General features: G+C 33.9%; 1 protein-coding gene across 1 annotated transcript in view; it reads left to right on the top strand.

The window, feature by feature from the left end:
• Positions 1-18,694, top strand: part of TXNRD3 (thioredoxin reductase 3) — a 43,311-nt gene extending 24,617 nt beyond the window's left edge. The window contains exons 5-16 of the mRNA XM_039331468.1: positions 5,578-5,650; positions 7,710-7,829; positions 8,951-9,093; positions 11,014-11,129; positions 11,219-11,444; positions 11,603-11,695; positions 11,915-11,991; positions 12,391-12,547; positions 13,389-13,496; positions 15,261-15,356; positions 16,393-16,527; positions 17,470-18,694. Of these exons, the coding sequence (XP_039187402.1) occupies positions 5,578-5,650; positions 7,710-7,829; positions 8,951-9,093; positions 11,014-11,129; positions 11,219-11,444; positions 11,603-11,695; positions 11,915-11,991; positions 12,391-12,547; positions 13,389-13,496; positions 15,261-15,356; positions 16,393-16,527; positions 17,470-17,532 (1,407 nt within the window). The 3' untranslated portion in view covers positions 17,533-18,694. The remainder of the gene's footprint in view (positions 1-5,577; positions 5,651-7,709; positions 7,830-8,950; positions 9,094-11,013; positions 11,130-11,218; positions 11,445-11,602; positions 11,696-11,914; positions 11,992-12,390; positions 12,548-13,388; positions 13,497-15,260; positions 15,357-16,392; positions 16,528-17,469) is intronic.
• Positions 18,695-18,937: the final 243 nt, after the last annotated feature.

The following is an 18,937-nucleotide window of genomic DNA, read 5'->3' as shown; positions in this document are numbered from 1 at the left end:
TAGAGCAGTGGTTCTCAACCTTTTAATGCCGCGACCCCCAACCGGTCATAAGTCGAGGACTACTCAGCTGCTCGTATGTCGAGGACTACTCAACTGGTGCAGCACCGTTTGCAGAATGGGACTTTTGGCGGGCTCAGCAGGGCAGAGATAGCCTGGACAATTCCTATTGGCTTTGGAAAGCCAATAGAATTAGACTCTATTCAAGAGAGTCTATTCTATTGGCTTTCAAAAGCCAATAGAATAAAAGGGAGTAGCACAGCTAAGGAAAAGGGGGAAAAAATGGCGGACTGCGTTGTTTGGCAACCCCTGTGAAATGGTCGTTCGACCCCAAATGGGGTCCCGACCCACAGGATGAGAACCACTGTTTAGAGTTATAGGCCTGTATATGGCAAACCCCAAATCTCCCTCCCAAGCCCCAAGTAGTGTGGTGCTACTTCATTGTGGTGATAGTGAGGGTTCTTGGGAAGGATGTGTGCAGAGTGCAAGAAATGTATCCCAAGAGCAAGTATGTTCAGCTAAAGGAAATTGTGAAGGAGATTCTATCTGCTCAGGTAAAGCAAGTAATCGCCTATATTGGGCAGCAGGGATATCAAAAAATGCTGGAGGTAGAATATCCCTTTACTGATCAAGGCAGAGGAATCATTTCATATTGCTCAGGAGAGGGCAGTGATAAATAACTCCTATATTTTAGCAAGGAGACCACATTTAATATTGGAGAGGACTCCTGAGAATTCCATGAATAGCTAAGAAAACAAAAAATAGATAATAGAACAAATCAAACCCAGAGCTCTCAGTCAACCCACAAATGACCAGGTTCAAATTGTTATAATGTAAACACCTCTTCTGAGAAATATATAATGCTGGAAAAGGAGAAACAAATGAGAAAAAGAGAATGAGTAGTAGCAAGGTGGATGGACTCAACTGCAGCAGTGACGGGTCATGGGTGCGCTGACAGAAGACTGAAAGAACAAGATTTGGGACAGATCTGTGTAGTCACTTACGAGTCAACATAGACTTGATAGCTCATAATATTGCAAAGACTGGCTTATGCTTTCTAAGCTCCAGTATATATTGTTCATGCATAAATTCATCTATTCCATCTAATACAAGCATTTTCTTTTCTTTTAAAAATTGGCACTTGATAATTTTCTGTATTTTTTGGAGGCCATGGGGGAAAATAAAGATTTATATCTATCGGGATGAAAATGACTAGAAGAAATGCAAAAAGCATCATAGTTGCCTAGGATATCTTTAGAAAGTTAGCCTCACCAGCCATTTAGGAGCGATAGGCCTTTTCCCAATTCCTAGTTATTTTACCCCTTTTGTAATGCTAATAAGGTTCATTCTTTTCTTCTTATGTCCATTTTTCTTTTTTGCTTGAAACAGGGTCAAGAATGTCTATACATTTTCTTATGTATTGTATGTGAGAGAAAGTTTCATATATACAGTTGAGATAAATTAATTTCATAAATGGATTCTTTATATGCAACTAAGTGTCTTGCAAAGTGATTAAAAAGTTAATGTAAAACAATTAAGAGGGATTAAATAAAGATTAAAAATCTTTAAAATTAAGTATGTGTGCAAAATCTATTATTCTGAGGATACTGCTCCAGCCATTCTAGAGATAATAATAATGATGACGACAAGAATCTATAAAATTGCTTAAATCACAATTTAATATGTTGATGGCTGATCAAACTGCAACTAATTTATTGTACATGAAACAAAATACATTTTGTAATGCTAATAAACCAGGGAGATGGTTGGCTTATCAATTGAGACAGAGACAGAGAATTATAGATAAAATAAATTATAATGGTAAATTGGTGCACCAGAAGGAGTTGATTAAGAAATCTTTTTTAGATTATTACCAAAAATTATATAAGAGTACTAAAGTGCAGGTTTTAGATATAGATAATTATCTAAATGGAGCCAACTTCCCTAAATTAACAGAAGTTCAGAAACAAGAAATTAATGGTTTGATTACTAGTGAGGAAATTGAGATGGTGATTAAAGAATTAAAATTAGGTAAAGCACCGGGTACGGATGGTTTGACATCTATTTATTATAAAACTCTGGTACAAGAGATGATTCAACCTTTAACTGAGCTCTTTAATAACATATTACAGGGTTCTGAGATTCCCCCGTCATGGGGCAGAGCCTTTATATCTCTAATTCCAAAAGAAGATCAAGACCTCACCTTACCAAAGAATTATAGACCTATATCTCTCTTAAATGTAGATTATAAGATCTTTGCAAAAATCTTAGCTAATAGGCTTATGAGGGTTTTGCATCATGTCATACATACAGATCAAACAGGTTTTATAACTGGAAGGTATATGAAGAACAGTGTTAGACAAATTATTAATTTATTAGAATATTTAGATAAAAATAATCAAGTTCCTGCAGGATTGATATTTTTAGATGCTGAAAAAGCTTTTGACCAATTGAATTGGCAATTTATGTTAAGATTAGTTGAGAAAATGAATTTTGGAGAGAAAAATTTACAAGCTCTTGGTGTTATTTATCAGAAACAAACGGCACAACTTATAGTTAATGGGGGTTTGTCAGAGGTGTTTACAATAGAGAAGGGGACTAGACAGGGTTGTCCACTGTCCCCGTTGCTGTTTGTTTTAACTTTGGAAATATTGTTGATTAAAATTCGAGAATCACAGCAAATAAAAGGAATAGAAGTTAATAAAAAAGAATATAAATTAAGGGCCTTCGCAGATGATTTGGTGGTTACCTTATCTCAACCTACTTATTCTGTAATAGAGCTACTACAATTGATACATCAATATGGACGGGTTTCGGGTTTTAAAATTAATAATAATAAGACTAAAATATTGCCCAAAAATATGACTAATCTGGACAAGCAGATATTGGTTAACCTGACAGATTTTGAGGTTGTTAGTAAGGTAAAATACGGGGGTTATTTTATCTGTTTCTAATGCAAAATTGTATAAAAATAATTATGAAAGGCTGTGGGTCAATATACAAAGAGATTTGAAAAATTGGGAGAAGTTGCAATTATCTCTTTTGGGAAGAATTGCGGCGATCAAAATGAATGTTTTGCCAAAGTTTCTTTTTTTATTTCAAATGATACCTATTTTAAAGAATGAGGTTAATTTAGATGAATGGCAGAAAGGTATTAATAAATTTATCTGGGCAGGGAAAAAAACAAGAGTAAAACTTAAAATTATACAAGACACTCATGAGAGAGGTGGACTCGAGGTACCAAACTTGAAATTGTATTATGATGCTGTGGTTTTAACATTAATAAGTGACTGGGTTAATTTAACAAATGTAGAAATACTCCTCTTGGAGGGTTAGGATTTACTTTTTGGATGGCATGCCTATTTAATTTTTAATAAAAAGGTTGATAGGGTTTTTAAATCTCATATTATAAGGATTTCTTTACTTCGGGTTTGGAGGAAATATTATAGAATTGATTTTAAAATTCCACTATGGGCTATCCCATGGCATGCGATAGAAGGGATAAGGAGAGGAGTTAGGATGGATAGCGTTTCTTATACACAATTACTTAGATGGGATGGTAAAAATTGGCAGTTAAAATCTTTGGAAGATTTAGCACGAGAAAACATTATATAATTCATGGTTTCAGTATAGACAAATAGTGGATAGGTGGAAGATAGATCGCAATGTGGGCTTGCTTAGAGAAGATGAGAATCTGTTTAAACAAATAAAAGATCAAAGACGAACCCACATTAAGAGAATTTACGGGGTGTTAGTAGAATTGAACTCAGAAGCAGAATTAGTCAAAGAATGTATGATTAAATGGGCACAAAATTTTGGTGAACCAGTTCTACTAGACACCTGGGAAACTATTTGGGTGAGGAACGTTAAATTTACACAAGCCCAAAATTTAAGGGAGAATTTTTATAAAATGTTTTATAGATGGCACCTTGATCCACAAAAAATGTCTCGTATGTATCCTGACTTACAGCCTAAATGTTGGAGATGTGGATGTTTGGATGCTACTTATTATCATATCTGGTGGTCGTGTAAAAATATAAAGGTTTTTTGGATTAAGATATGGTGGAATATTCAAAGAATTTTTAAAAGGAGGGTAAAATTTACCCCACAATTGTTTTTATTAGGTATTGTTACTGATTGTGATACCAAAGATACTACATTGATGTTAAATTTAATTACAGCTGCAAGGCTGTTAGTAGGGCAATGTTGGAAGAAGGAATCTTTGCCTACTTTGCAGGAGTGGTTTTTTAAAGTTTCTTACTTGGCGGAAATGGCAAAGATTTCGGCTTTCTTGAAGGATCAATCGCAAGAGAAGTATGTTGCGGTATGGAAAAAATGGATAGATTTTATACAATATAAGATGGATATAAAAAATATCATTTAGTTTTTTAATAACTTATATTGAAAAGGTAATTTTTTTATCTTTTTCTTTCTTCCTTTTCTTTATCTTTTCTTTTTTCTTTTTTCTTTTCTCTTTTTATGTATTTCTTTTTTCTTTTTTGTATTTATGGTTTATATATATATATTATTGTTAATTATCTTGTAATTTGTTTAAGTAATGTATCTAGATTTATTCATAGTTTATATCTCTTTTAAGATTTTTTGAAGAAATTTTAATTAAGCCTATATTCAGCTCTGGGAAAGTCGGGGGAGGTTTGGGGAAAGATTGTTTTGTTTTTGTAAAATTTTAAAAATTTTCAATAAAAAAAATAATAATGATGACGACGACAACAACAACATCAATAATAATAATAAAGTTGGGAGGGACCTTCGAGGTCATCTAGTCCAACCCCCTGCTCAGGCAGGAAACCCTATACCATTTCAGACAAATGGCTGTCCAGTCTCTTCTTAAAAACTTCCAGATGATCCAGCAATCTTCCAGAAGTTAACCCTCAAATTTGAAAGATTTTTACAATGTTCTAGATACCCAAACCACTTTCAGAGGATTAACTCCCTCGCAATGAAACCCTTGGGACCACTCCAGAATGTTCTGGAGTTTCCCAGAATGTTCTGTTCCCAACAAGGAAGGTATCTGCCTGAAAATACTGCAAAAATAGTAATGATCTTGAAAAACATCGCTATATATAGTGAATTGAATTAATTATTTTTTCATCTTTATTTAATCCCTCTTAATTTTAATTGTTTTATAACCTTTTTATCACTTTGTAAGCCACTTAGAGTCAATTCAACAGTGAGATGGACAGCATATAAATTTATTAATACATACATACACTTAACATGTACATACCAACGTACACAAGTGTGTAACCTGCATATGTTTATTAGAGAAGAGGAAATCACCAGGATTGGTTTTGACTAGATTTAATAATATGTTAATAATGTAGGGAAGCTGAGCAGTGCACAGAACTTCTTTTCTGTATTTATATTTTCTACTTCTGGTTTTGTGGAACCATGTTTAATTCTATTTATCATCCTTTTGAATAAATGTGATAAATGCTAAATTGACCTGTGACTTGGCATTTTATTTAAATTAGTGATTATTTTTACATTTTGTAACTCTTAAATTCTATATTTTAAAGTCATTATTTATTCTGCTTATCTATTGCTTATTTTTTTCAGGAAGCTGCCACCTTGGGGAAGAAGGTCATGGTCTTAGACTATGTTGTGCCAACACCATTGGGTACTACATGGGGTATGTTTCATGCTTGCATGGACTTTATTATTGGCACTTATTATTTAATTTGCTGACATTCCTGATTCTGTTCTAAATGGTTCAATAAAATTTACTATGTCTAATGAGTTCACAGATGTATCTTTGAGAAATTCATTGGTCAGCATATTTCAATTTTCTTTCAAGCCCATTTCTATAATTATAATTACATAAAAAAGCAGTTACTCATATAGCTATTTTCTTGTTATTTAAAAACATTTTTGCAAATATGGAAAATGTTATTTTTTCTGATGTATTAAATCTGCTTGAATAGGCACTTTGTATGTGGATAGATTTGATATGCTTTGACTTTCTCCTAAAATATGGCTTCCTGATTATGCATCATGTCACATATTTATATGCTAAATGTGTTGAACATTTTACAATACGTATTACTCTTGCTATTATTACATAAACTTTATATATGTACATAACTATAAGTCTCCTGGTGATTACATAGACAAGGCAATATTTTGGGAGGGGTTGTGTTTTGCTGTTGCATTTTTCTTGCAAGAAAGTGTCTGGCCAAACATTACCAGTGAGCTTTATCCCTAATAAAGCAATACTAGAATCCAGTCTCTCAGTGTCTTTAACTGCTGGAGCAAATAAGCTCTCCATATAAGTAGAATTAATTATAGTTTGGTATAAAGTATTGTAAAGAAGAAATTCTTGCTTGCTTACAATAGAAAGACTTGATCAGAAGTGAGTATAGGTGAATTTTTATTATTCTATCATGTTTTAGCCATACAGTGTGTTTTCATTCATGCTTAAATGCTAGAATTAATTATACCACTCTGCTATTACTTTTTTCCATGGTTCCTGCCCTTTTGAATAAATTTCCCCAAAAGATTGTATTGCCTAGCCCTCCTGATATCTAAGATAACCACTAATTTCCATTCCCCTATAAGTACATTAAAAGTTGTTTTTAAATATTGTACTGGAAAAATGTTACTAACAATTTACTCAGGCAACATTTTAGTATCATCATAGAACTCATATCTGTTGACCTCCTGATGTCAACAAAAGTCCATTAAGGGTTGTCATAGACAACAGCATAGCTATTTCAGTTTTGATCAAATAAACCAACTTATATTCCTTCCTTTTACCTTCAACAAACTTGATCTTTAGTCCCTTTAATGTCCTAGAATTTGATTTTTTTCTTTGCCCCTTTTTACAAAATTCTTCAAAGGTTTAACAAGACTCTTGTAAATCAAATATAGGAAAATTATCCGTGTGACTCTTGGTTTGTTATTTTAATTATTAAGAAATCAGCTTCCTTTCTTGTATATTTCTTTTGTATGTCCAATGTAAGATTTTTTTCCATATCATTCTTGTAGTTCTATCTAGAGGAGCAGAAATCCTTAAAATTAACTGAGTCTGTTCAAAAGTATCCTTCAACATGTTCAGTATTAAAATTTTTTGCTTCATGTAATTTTAAGGCGAGATTAAGTATTCTCTTTTAATTATGATTTTTGGTTCCCTCTACTTCTCTCTAACATCCTTTTTTTTAAAAAAAACCCAATTATTTAAAAAAAATTCAAACAAAAGCATTTTCTCATGGGAAAGATTCTTTATAACTAATTTCAAATCCTTATTGAAACTTATCTGGACTCTTAGGCTGCTTGTAATTTTCTAAAATCAACCATTTAACCACTCTTATTTTTCATTAAAATTGTTTTTAAATCTTCAAACTTGTATTTAAAATGTCTTTTCCTAAGTATTGAAAGAAATTCACCCCACGTTTAAAATTACTTTCTGTCAGTATACTATGTAGAGGATTTTTTTAGTAGCAGGTAGTCAGTGTATTACATGGCAGTGTGAGGGAAAATAAAGGTGTGTGATTAAATTGTCCTAAATTGTCACATAACATGATGATTCAGCCCAACTTATTTTTCATTTCATCCAGCAGAGATATTAGATTAATATTATTATCATGTTAAAAGGCAGCTAGGAAACATAAGCTTGGCTATGCATTTCGATAACATTTCTTAAATTCTGGTAATATTAAACAAAACAATTAAAATTGCACCTTCCATTTCAGGGCTTGGTGGTACTTGTGTAAACGTTGGTTGCATTCCCAAAAAGTTGATGCATCAAGCAGCTTTATTAGGTCAGGCACTTGAAGATTCAAGAAAGTTTGGATGGGAGTATGATCAGCAAGGTTTGTAAATTTATTTATCTGGCAATATATAAGAACTCATGGTGAGGCTAGGATGTAAAATTTTGAAATTAATGTATAAGTAGATTTTTCCCTTCATTGAATATTCTCAAACTTGGCAATCTGGTCTGAATAGACTTGTTCTGTACTTTGCCTTTTAAAGAACAATGAATATTCTTTATCATTCATATTTAGGTATGTATGTATGTATGCCGTGTTTTCCCGAAAGTAAGACCTACCCTGAACATAAGACCTAGTTTGATTTTTGGGGGTGGGCCTAATATAAACCCTCCCCTCAAAATAAGATCTAGTTTTGGGACAAGGTGCATGCCTAAAAATAAAGCTTTGGGGAGGGTGGGGCTACCCACTTACCAGGCCTCCTGTGAATCAACACCTGCCTCTCCTTCTGCGGCATCCCCCGGCTTGCATTTCGCAGTCAGAGGCCTTTCCGGAGCTGAGAACTGAGTTATGAATTCAATCCATAGCTCGGTTCTCGACTGCAGAGGCCTTCTGGAAAGGCCTCTGACTGCAAAGTGCAGGCCAGAGCTCCATTCTCAGCTGCAGAATGAAGCTGCTCCTTCGGCCGCAAAAGAAGTGGGTCAGATGGGTGGGGCTGTCATTGCTGCCGCCACGAGGTGAGTGGAAAAGGACACCCCCCCCCAAAAAATAAGACCTGGTTCCTCTTTTGGTAGCAAAAAAAGATAAGACCAGGTCTTATTTTGGGGAGAACATGGTAAGCATGTGTATTTTTTTCCCCATTCAATTGTATCCATTTATGAAAGACCGGATTAGTCCCTGAAGTTTTCTTTGCCATGAATACAGGTGTTCCTTGACTTAGGACCATAATTCAACCCAGAACTGCAACATAAATTATGTTGGTTGGTAAGCACCAAATGACTGTCCGATTTTACATCCTTTTTTGCAGTGATCACTAAGCCACCATAATGGTCATAAAGAGATCACTGCAGGCATGAAGTAAACACTGCCATTGTTAAGCAAATGCCTGGATTTTAAATATTTTCCAGATAAATATTGCACTATTCTTGTACAAGCACGCTATAAATTAAATCTGAATTAATCTGTTTGCATGCTATTTTATCTGTGATACTTGCATCTTTTTTCAGTTAAACACAATTGGGAAACCATGGTTGAAGGAATTCAAAATTACATAGGGTCTTTGAATTGGGGATATCGGGTGGCTTTACGTGAGAAGACTGTGACATACCTCAATGCATATGGAGAATTTATTGGACCACATAAGATCAAGGTACTTGCGGAAATTTACATAAGTTTTAATCTTCCAAAATTGGTTGTATATACAGGGTGTACCAGAAGTCAGGCCCCATAAATAATTTATTACATATATTACATTAAATGTTTGGACTGGTTGCCATCTGCTTCTAAACATACTCCTTTGAAAAACAAAAAATCATGAAACATTGAAATTAGCATATGGGGTCTGGCTTTTGGTATAACCTTTAATAGTAGAATGAAAAGTCAATTAAATGGGTCAAAGTGAATATGGGTCAGGAAAACTTGAAATTTGTTAACCTTGCGTGCAGTTGCACACTACATTATCTTAACTTTGAAACCACTCAAAAGACATTAAATCTATTAGTAACAAATAGAGACATGAGCATGTTATAATCAGTTTTGGAGGTACTTGTATAGAGTAGGTACAAAGTTTTAACTGAAGCTTTGCTAAAAGAAAAAAGTTCTAAGATTTTTATATCTTCTGTTTATATTAATTCATTTGCAAATTGATATTACATTATGCAACTTTCATTGCTGATTTTATCATGTGCATTTGAATGAGATGTTTTTCCGACTACTGTATTAAATTGAAATTGCATTTGATTATGAAGATTATTGAATTGAAGATCAGTTTTTAAAAATGCAAGTATCTGATTATGTTGCTGTGCTTTGCATGTTAATGTTACAATTTTTTAAATTACTTGAAAGAAGTTACTGTAGTAAAGCTACATATACGAGTAATGTAAAGTAGTGAGAATTCAAAGAGGCTTTCTATGCACTTGAAAGTTAGAAAATCAGCCTTTTTTGTTCAAGAGTAACAGAAATAGGTGTGGTGCCTGTCTCCTGCCTACAGAAAACTTGGTTAAGAAAGCGACTTTTTACTATAAAATATAAATATTTTTAAATCCCTGTCAGAAAGAGTTGAAACAGTATTTAATTCTCAATGAAGGATTTACATCCATAGCATAGCAACATCAATAATATACTTATTTAGTTGTTGGCTAAAGGCTTCTTCCTAAGAATTTGTGCCTATTTGTGCCTTTAGCTTGGTGCCATGCTGGCGTCCTGCCATCAAAGGACATGGGGAGAGGGATGGGGGTAACAAATAGGCAATAAACCTGTATGCATTTTTGTGTGGAAATTCAGGAGGAGGGATGACAGTTGAAGAAAAGCAGATCAACATGGAACCGATTAGTGCCAAGGCATCTTAAAGGCCTTTTGCCCTGAGTGAGGAAAGTGGCTAGCACAAATACCTCAACATTTCCAAAACATCATGTCTCCTGGTGGCATCGCATTGGCTGGGCTTGGACTGGTCATGGGGGGAGGGACAGGACTGAAGGAAGAGATCAGACTGGGGCAGGTCTGACAGTATGTTCCTATACTTGAATACCTGCCTGGAAATCTCATAAAAAATAAAGCAACAACAGTTTTTACTGTGTCATCAACATAAGATTGATTGATTATGTGCCATCAAGTCACTATAAACTGCCAGCAGCCACATACCATAGATTGCCAGTCTGTCATTAATCTGCTCTTTCAGGTTTTTCAACTGTGCATTCATTGCCATAGGAACTGAGTTCAACCATCTTGCTGCTGTTTGTCCTCTTCTCTTTCCTTCACCTTTCTCAGCATTAAAGCTTTCTCTGAAGCTAGGTCTTCACATTATGATCCAAAGTAGGATAGTTTGTGTGTAAGGCAACGTTGAATCAGTGTAGATTAAAATAGCCATATGTCATCCTGAACTCATTGTTTTAAGTCAGAACAATAGAAAATGATCAATCGAAACACAGAATATAGTAACCTTTGAATGTTCCATGCCCCATAAAAGTTTTAAGAGTAGGACATAATAAATATATACTGCTAGAAATAGCTTTTGGAAAATATTTCATGTCTAGAAGGATAGTAGATGTGATGCTGCGATTCATTTTACTAGGCAATCAACAGAAAAGGACAAGAAACTTTCTACACAGCAGAGACATTTGTTCTTGCTACTGGAGAAAGGCCGCGATATTTGGGCATCCCCGGAGATAAAGAATATTGTATCACGAGGTTAGTTGAAATGAAATCATTACTTTTTTGGTTTGTTGGAAAGAATGTTTAATTTTTTAATAATTTACACTAATATCGCTTCTTTCCAGTGATGACCTCTTCTCCCTCCCCTATTGCCCTGGAAGGACCTTAGTTGTGGGAGCCTCTTATGTAGCTTTGGAATGTGCAGGATTTCTTGCTAGCCTTGGTTTGGATGTCACCGTTATGGTACGCTCAATCCTTCTTCGTGGCTTTGATCAAGAAATGGCAGACAGAGCAGGTGCTTACATGGAAACACATGGAGTAAAATTCATCAGAAAGTTTGTTCCTATTGAGGCAAGTATTCGTCAGATTTTTTTTCTTTCCAGGATTGGGTGATACAGCAGATAAGCATAAACAATGATTTAATTTGGAATGGCTAATATACAAATCACAATAAAGGGTATAGCAATACAGTTTGCTGTAAGTTTTTTGTTCATTCTTCTTCCATGCAGGTTATAAAGCTAGAAGATGGTATCCCTGGAAAACTCAAAGTAATCGCAAAATCCACTGAAGGATCACAAGTGATTGAAGGAGAATATAACACTGTAAGACACTTTTGCATTTTTGTGCATATGGTTGGTAAATCTTAGAATAGAGTTTAGCAATAGCTGCCGTTGCTTTGATTTAATTGCTAATTTCTATCCATTAATAATGTTAAAGAAATCAGTTAAGAAAAGATGCTAACACTTTTGAATTTGTTTTATAGCAAAATCTATTGTGCTATAAATGAATGCTATCATTCAATCATGATTCATTTTATTTAGGTTTTGATAGCTGTTGGCCGTGATGCTTGCACCAGGACTATTGGCTTGGATAAAATTGGTGTGAAAATGAATGAAAAGTAAGAATTTGAACTGTTTTATTCCTGACAACCTATTCATAATATGTTTCAAATTCTATTAAAAAAACCAAAGAGAATATAGTCCACATGTTTACTTAGAAGTCCTGAATCTTAAGCATTGTGATCTTAGTTTTAGATTAGTTCATATTATGACTGAATGCTTGCAGTTTTTATTGCCAGTAATGAAAATGCACAACTGTTTTCAATTTTGAGATTTTCCATATTTTTTATTTTGCTGATTTTAGATAAGTATTATGAATAAAGTAGAAGATCCCACTTCCTTGAGTTAATTTTTTAATTTGTTATAGACAAACTCTGAAATTATTTACTTTGGAGAGAGAAGTGAGTTATGTAATGGAGCTGTGATTTTCAGTTGTTATCTTTTCCTTTCATAACAAGTAATGGGAAAATACCTGTGAATGATGAAGAACAAACCAATGTACCTTATGTCTATGCGATTGGGGACATTTTGGAAGGAAAGCTGGAACTTACACCAGTTGCCATACAGGCAGGCAAGCTATTAGCTCGCAGACTTTTTGGAGGAAGTTCTGTAAAGGTAAATGTATATTCTTAGTGATAGTAGTGAAAGACTTTTAAGTTTGGACAAAAAACCTGCAATCTTATATTCAGGAACTTGAAATTTCTGTGAGCTATTGCACTAAATTTTAGTATAAAGCTTAACAATTTTGGTGGAAAATACAACTAATCTGTCTACTGATTCTGAACTTAGTTCAAATGCAGTACAGCAGTAGCCACTGTTTTTCAAAATGTAACTAACAAAATTTTATTTATTTATTTGAATAAAATCTAACACAGGTCGTACATAGTACTATATAAATTCTTATGGGAATAGAACTGGGAGAAAGTCTAGATAAGTTACTACAGTAATAATGTTCAGAATTCAAATTAAATTGTTATGATGCCAGGCCACCATGGTTTGAAACAAAAAGCAAAACATTGAAATCTCTCAACTTAAGATTTGCAATAATTAAAAATACTAGCAATGATTGTAATATTTTGTTTTAAAAATCATCTATATTTTAAAAGTAAAATAGCAAAATTTGGCAACATTCATATGTAACACAGTATTTATTATATCAATTTTTTCAAAAAATTACATAAGAAACTTCTGCCTGATCTAGCATCACTGCTAAAGAAGGAAAAAAATAAGCCTGGGCCATAATATCACAACTTTTTCTCTTCCATAAAGTTTAAACATGCACATCCGTTACCTAATATTTCTAAAAGGGCTGAAAATTAAATTGCTTTTTTTATACTACAGGGTAGACCACTATCCATACATTTGGTCTTGAAATATTTAAAGTAGAATACAATTGTTGGCTTCTTTGCTACTGCTGTTACATGTTTTGAGTCCTATTGTATGCTTCTACTTTTAGTGTGATTATGTCAATGTGCCAACTACAGTGTTTACACCTTTGGAATATGGTTGCTGTGGCTTACCAGAAGAAAAAGCTATTGAACTATTTGGTGAAGAAAATATAGAGGTACACTTGAATTTTTTTATTTGAAAACCCATTACACAAAAAAATATGTATAACATACCACCAGCTATGTATGATCTGTTGTAATGTGATATAAACTCTACCATTGATGGGAATATACAGGTAGTCCTTGACCTATGACCACAATTCAGCCCAAAATTTCTGTTGCTAAGACAATACATAAGTGAGTTTTGCCCATTTTGTGACTATCTTACCACATTTGTCAAGTTAATACCTGCAGTTAAGTTAGTAATACAGTTGTTAAGTGAATCTGGCTTTCCCATTGACTTTACTTGTCAGAAGGTTGCAAAAGGTGATCACATGAACCTGGAACATTATAACTGTCCACAAATACATACCATTGCTAAGTGTCTGAATTTTGATCGTGTGACTATGGGGATGCTCCAACAGTCATAAGTATGAAAAATAGTCATAAGTGACTTTTTTTCAGTACTCATGTAACTTCGAACAATTACTAAAAGAATGATTGTAAATCAAGGATGAGCTATATATTACAACAGACCATCCAGTTTTACACAAGCTAATTATTTTAATTTGCATTGCATAAGTTACTATTTAAATCCGTTTTACATACTGTGTATTTTCAATCACCAATCAAAATGATTTTAATATATAACACAAATAAGTTTTCAAAATGAAGCAATACAACACTAAGGCCATTGTTATCAGGCAAATTCAAAAAACAGTCAATTGTGACTGTAAGCCATACGACTGGTACTCCAGTTAGTAGTTACAAAATTAGTTGGGCTTTTTCCCACTTTGCCTAAAAAAAAAAAAATCTGCATTCCATGTCCTTTTGATTCAGTGCCCCTTCAGCAAAGTGCTTTGAGCCAATAATTTCTATTTTGATTGCTTCTTGAATCATCAAAATCCAGTAATGGAATTCACAAGGGAATTTTTTTTCCTAGATACATATAACTCATTATTAGTGTCTGCAAAAGGTTATCCATACCAACTAATACTTCAGTTATCCTCTTGAAACCCTGATGATCCATGGTTTATTTCTGCAGCCCACTGCAGGATTTCCCTTCCTCACATGTAAGCGAGCTGCCTGCTCTCTTTTGCCAGGCAGCTCTTTTGCTGTATCTACTTAATGACCACAAATGGGAGAGACAGGATTGCAAATACTGAGTGAAGCAGTTACATGGGCATCTTGCTTAACAACCACTTCATTCAACCACAAAAATTCCAGTCCCAATTGTGATTGTCATTGAGGACTACCTATATTGGATCCCAGTGTCATTCAGCAAGAAAGTATATATGAAAATTGAAAAGAAGCAATCTAGAAATAAGTAGAAATTTCCTGGCAGTTAGAACAATTAACTGGTGGGATAGTTTGCCTTCAGAAGTTGTTGGGGCTCCATCACTGAAGGTTTTTAAAAAGAGATAAGACTCACTTGAGCAGGGGGTTGGACTACAACACCTCCGAGGTTCTTTCCAATTCTGTTATTCTGTTAAAGGTGTGATGAGAGAAATAAGGCAGGTATTGAAGACCATGTCAGGAAGACATTGTAATCAACTGAAAAACCAAAGTATCCAAAATAGTGGGGGGGGGGGTTCAGAATGGGACCACCCTAATAATCTTTTTTGGTAAAACAAGACAAAAGAATTCATGCTTTCACTTCATAGTTTAGACTTCCGCCGTGCCAACCTCTAACTTTAGTCATCAAATGCCCATGATGTCAAACACAATAGATGCATAGATTAAAAAAAACTATATAACAGCTGAAATTTGTTTTTCTTCAGGTATATCACACTTACTTCTGGCCACTTGAATGGACAATACCAAATAGAGACAACAATACCTGTTATGCAAAAATAATCTGCAGTAAGCTTAACAATGTATGTATTTTGCTCTAAAATAATTTTTTATGTTCATATCTTCAGAGATAATGTTAGGTGTATATGAATTGCTCTACTGATATTTACAATAATCCTAAAATATTTGTTGTAGGTTGGATACAAAATCCTTTCTTAATCATGAGGGTTTTTTCAGAGGCCTGGGATCTGGTGGAAATGATTGTTAAATTAATTTTTGCTGCCTCCCATTATTCTGAAGCAGTTTTTCCATTAGGGAAAGGGATCATCAAGTAGAATGTGATAATGATAATTTCAATGTTTATTTTATTAGTAGTATCACATGTAGAATTTCATTCTTTTTCTAATTCCTGATCCAAACCATCTAATTGCTTTGAAATACCGTTATATATAAAGCTGTTAAAATACATACCTATATAGGCTTCCCAACACACTGGCTTATTAACTTTATTAAAGCCACTAAGAAGACTAGATATCAAAATAATCCATTTGATCATAGAAGTTGATGTAGAAGTTGAATTAAATAAACTCACAAAACATGCTTTCAACTTGAATAACTTTATACTGCACATATAAATATGTATATTTTATATGCATTATGTATATAGATACATAATTTCACAGGTCTTGCAACTAATTTTTAAAAAGTGCATAAATTATATTCCCATATTCTGCTTTTTCCGTGTATTCTCACAAATCTGGATTAAAGTTTCATTTTGTCTCCTAGTTTTGGGTTATTGGAGGGGTTTTTATTTGTGTCTTTTACATACTCTAAATTTAACATAGTGATGATATAATTTTCTTTTCTTTTCCTAATTTAACAGGCAATCCAAATTTTTTGACTATACTTCTATTACCTTAGAATTGATCCTACATGTACCAGGTTTTTTTTTTTTAGGAAGCAGATTAAAAGTTTAAAGTTTCTATTATTTTCAGCAAAATTAAGTGCTAGCATATGGAATTTCATCATCATTCTTAGTAGTTGTAGAAAGGGAGAAAAAAATGAAGTAATTGAACTCTATTCTTGTCTCTTCCTCTACCTCATACCTCCTAATTACAGAACCGTGTAATAGGATTACATGTACTTGGACCGAATGCTGGGGAAATAACCCAAGGTTTTGGGGCAGCAATGAAATGTGGTATCACAAAAGAATTACTTGATGAAACAATTGGTATACATCCAACTTGTGCAGAGGTAATAATTATAATGTTTTTTAAAAATATTGCTTAAAAGATGTTGCGTATTCACCCTGTTATCTTCTAAAACAATAGTAATCATTTCAGGTTGAGTTACTTTTTGTTTAGGTGTCAGCTTTGCCAGGTAAGCCAGATAGAAATCACAATCAGATGAGTTAATTGCACTTCATTGTAAAGCTGTATTGACAGTATCTTGCAAATCTGAAAGTACAATTCCCCTCCCCCCATCTCCTCTACAGCTCCTTTATACGAGGGCAATTCAGAAATAAACCTCCATTTGGTTATCAATGACAGACACTCGCAGATACAGAACTTTTATTATACACATTAGAAAACTACAACATTACATTACTTTTTGACATAATTGCCATTCAAATTGAGGCACTTGACATAACATCTTACAAGGTTTGAAATTCCTTAGTAGTAGTCACTCGGTGCCAACTCTTGGCTATTGGGGGCGGGGGTGATCAAAAACATCCAACGGAACTGCTTCAAAAGTTCTTGGGTGTGTCTAGCAGTGTACGGGCAAGCATTATTGTGAACCAACACCGCACCGGAAGTCAGCATGCCCCAACGCTTGTTATGGATGTCTTGTCTGAGTTTTCGTAATGTTTCATAGTAGACTTCTGAATTGATGGTTGAACCACACTCCATGAACTTCACTAGAAATACTCTTTTGGCATCTTCACATTCGGCGGGATTTTCTATGGCACTACTTCCGTTGTGTTGTTGGTTCACGATAATGCTCGCCCATACACTGCTTGTTCTTTTATAAAGAACAGACAATATTTGATCAGATATTGTTGACCTCTGATGAAAAACTGATTAGGAAATTATATAACCTTTTATTAAATTTGAAAATGGAGGATATAATCAAAAGCATTTTATATGCTTTGTTGTTAGGATTTTAATCTAGTTTTGCTATTTCATTCTCTTACAGGTGTTCACTACAATGGGAATTACCAAATCTTCAGGAAAAGATATCACTCAGAGTGGTTGCTGAGGTTAAACCCTGCTGTTTAAACTATTTTCTGATGGGCCACTAACCTATTGAAAGTTTCATAATGCATACCAAATACACGGGTAAATAAGTAATATGTGATTGTAGTATTTTAATACTAGAGATGATGCATTTTTGAACTTCTATAAAAGATGGTGGTCTTTGCCAGAAATAGTAAAACAGCAGGGTGAACATTAATCCTGACATAATTAGAATGGCACACAAGTGCATTTTTGAAGTTATGGCTCTGAACCTCATCTGAAGGCGAGTCATGACTGATGATTTCTATGCAAGTTGGGAAAACCTATTCGTCCAGTCAAACAAGTAGAAAAATTTATTCCAGAGAAACTTCTGAATTGCACAGGTGGAATTTTTTAGTTTCAGTGGTTTTGTATGAACACTCAGGCACAGTTGAATGTATGGTTGATAAATTTTGCTAGCATGCCCTGTTAACATTGTTGAGATACTAGTGCATTTTGTTAATTGTTAATATGAATGCTGAGGTTTGTTTGCATTTTTTATAAATATTCCAGTTCATTTATTAGAATCTGTTAATGCATTGCATTCCCCTGGGCATTAAAGTTCCAGTGACATGAAATATGATGTGTGTTTTTTGTAAATGAAATCCTTATAATTCTAGTCATCAGAAAAAACAGTGCTAACACATGAAATTATCTTTACAAGTTTTGGGGAACAGTTACTATTTTGGCATTTCCCTTTAAAAAAATCTTCCATCCCCCACATATATTCTAAAATATTCCCAAATAAAATTGAAACCATCTGCTTATGTTTTCTGTTTGTGCAGTAAGCAAATAATTTCAGCCATACAATGAATGTATTTGGTTAGGTTGGTAGTTTATAAGTACGTTGCCTCAACTTTGCCATAGCAATGACAATTAGGCATTGTGCTTTGTGAAATTCCTATTACAGTAAATAGTTTTAATCTGTGGAGATCTCCTTGGCAATCCTCTACTTGGGATACTTTGAGGAGGAGTTAGGCCTTTGGTGTCCAAATATATATGTTTTAAATGCTTCAATTCAAAAATTGTATTGCATAGAGAGTTTTAAACTATGATGCATCATGGAGAGAAGTCCAATAAATAAGCAATGTTATGTGTGTAAACTGTTATATTCATTAAAAAAAGTGCAGCTTTTACTAAAATAAGTATGCATTTGTATTCTTCAAAACTAAAAACATGGTTTCCAGGAGACATGTAGATGACTTTTTTTACCATGGGGTATAAAATGGGATTTTCTGTTCTGTCTGAGGGGTGCAGGGATCTGGGCAGTGACATTTATAGGAAATGACTTCACCCTCACGTTGAGGAGGAAAAGAAGTTTTAAATTATTTGTATTTCAGACTGCAAATATTAATCTTGCAGAGATTTAAAACACCAATTTTGTCTCT

The sequence above is a fragment of the Crotalus tigris genome, unplaced genomic scaffold (genome assembly GCF_016545835.1).
Source record: "Crotalus tigris isolate CLP2741 ecotype Arizona unplaced genomic scaffold, ASM1654583v1 scf7180000024437.13266115, whole genome shotgun sequence".
In the NCBI taxonomy this organism is placed as follows: Eukaryota; Metazoa; Chordata; class Lepidosauria; order Squamata; family Viperidae; genus Crotalus; species Crotalus tigris.
The sequence above is the reverse complement of the archived record's forward strand: the minus strand, read 5'-3'. Positions and strand labels throughout refer to the sequence as shown.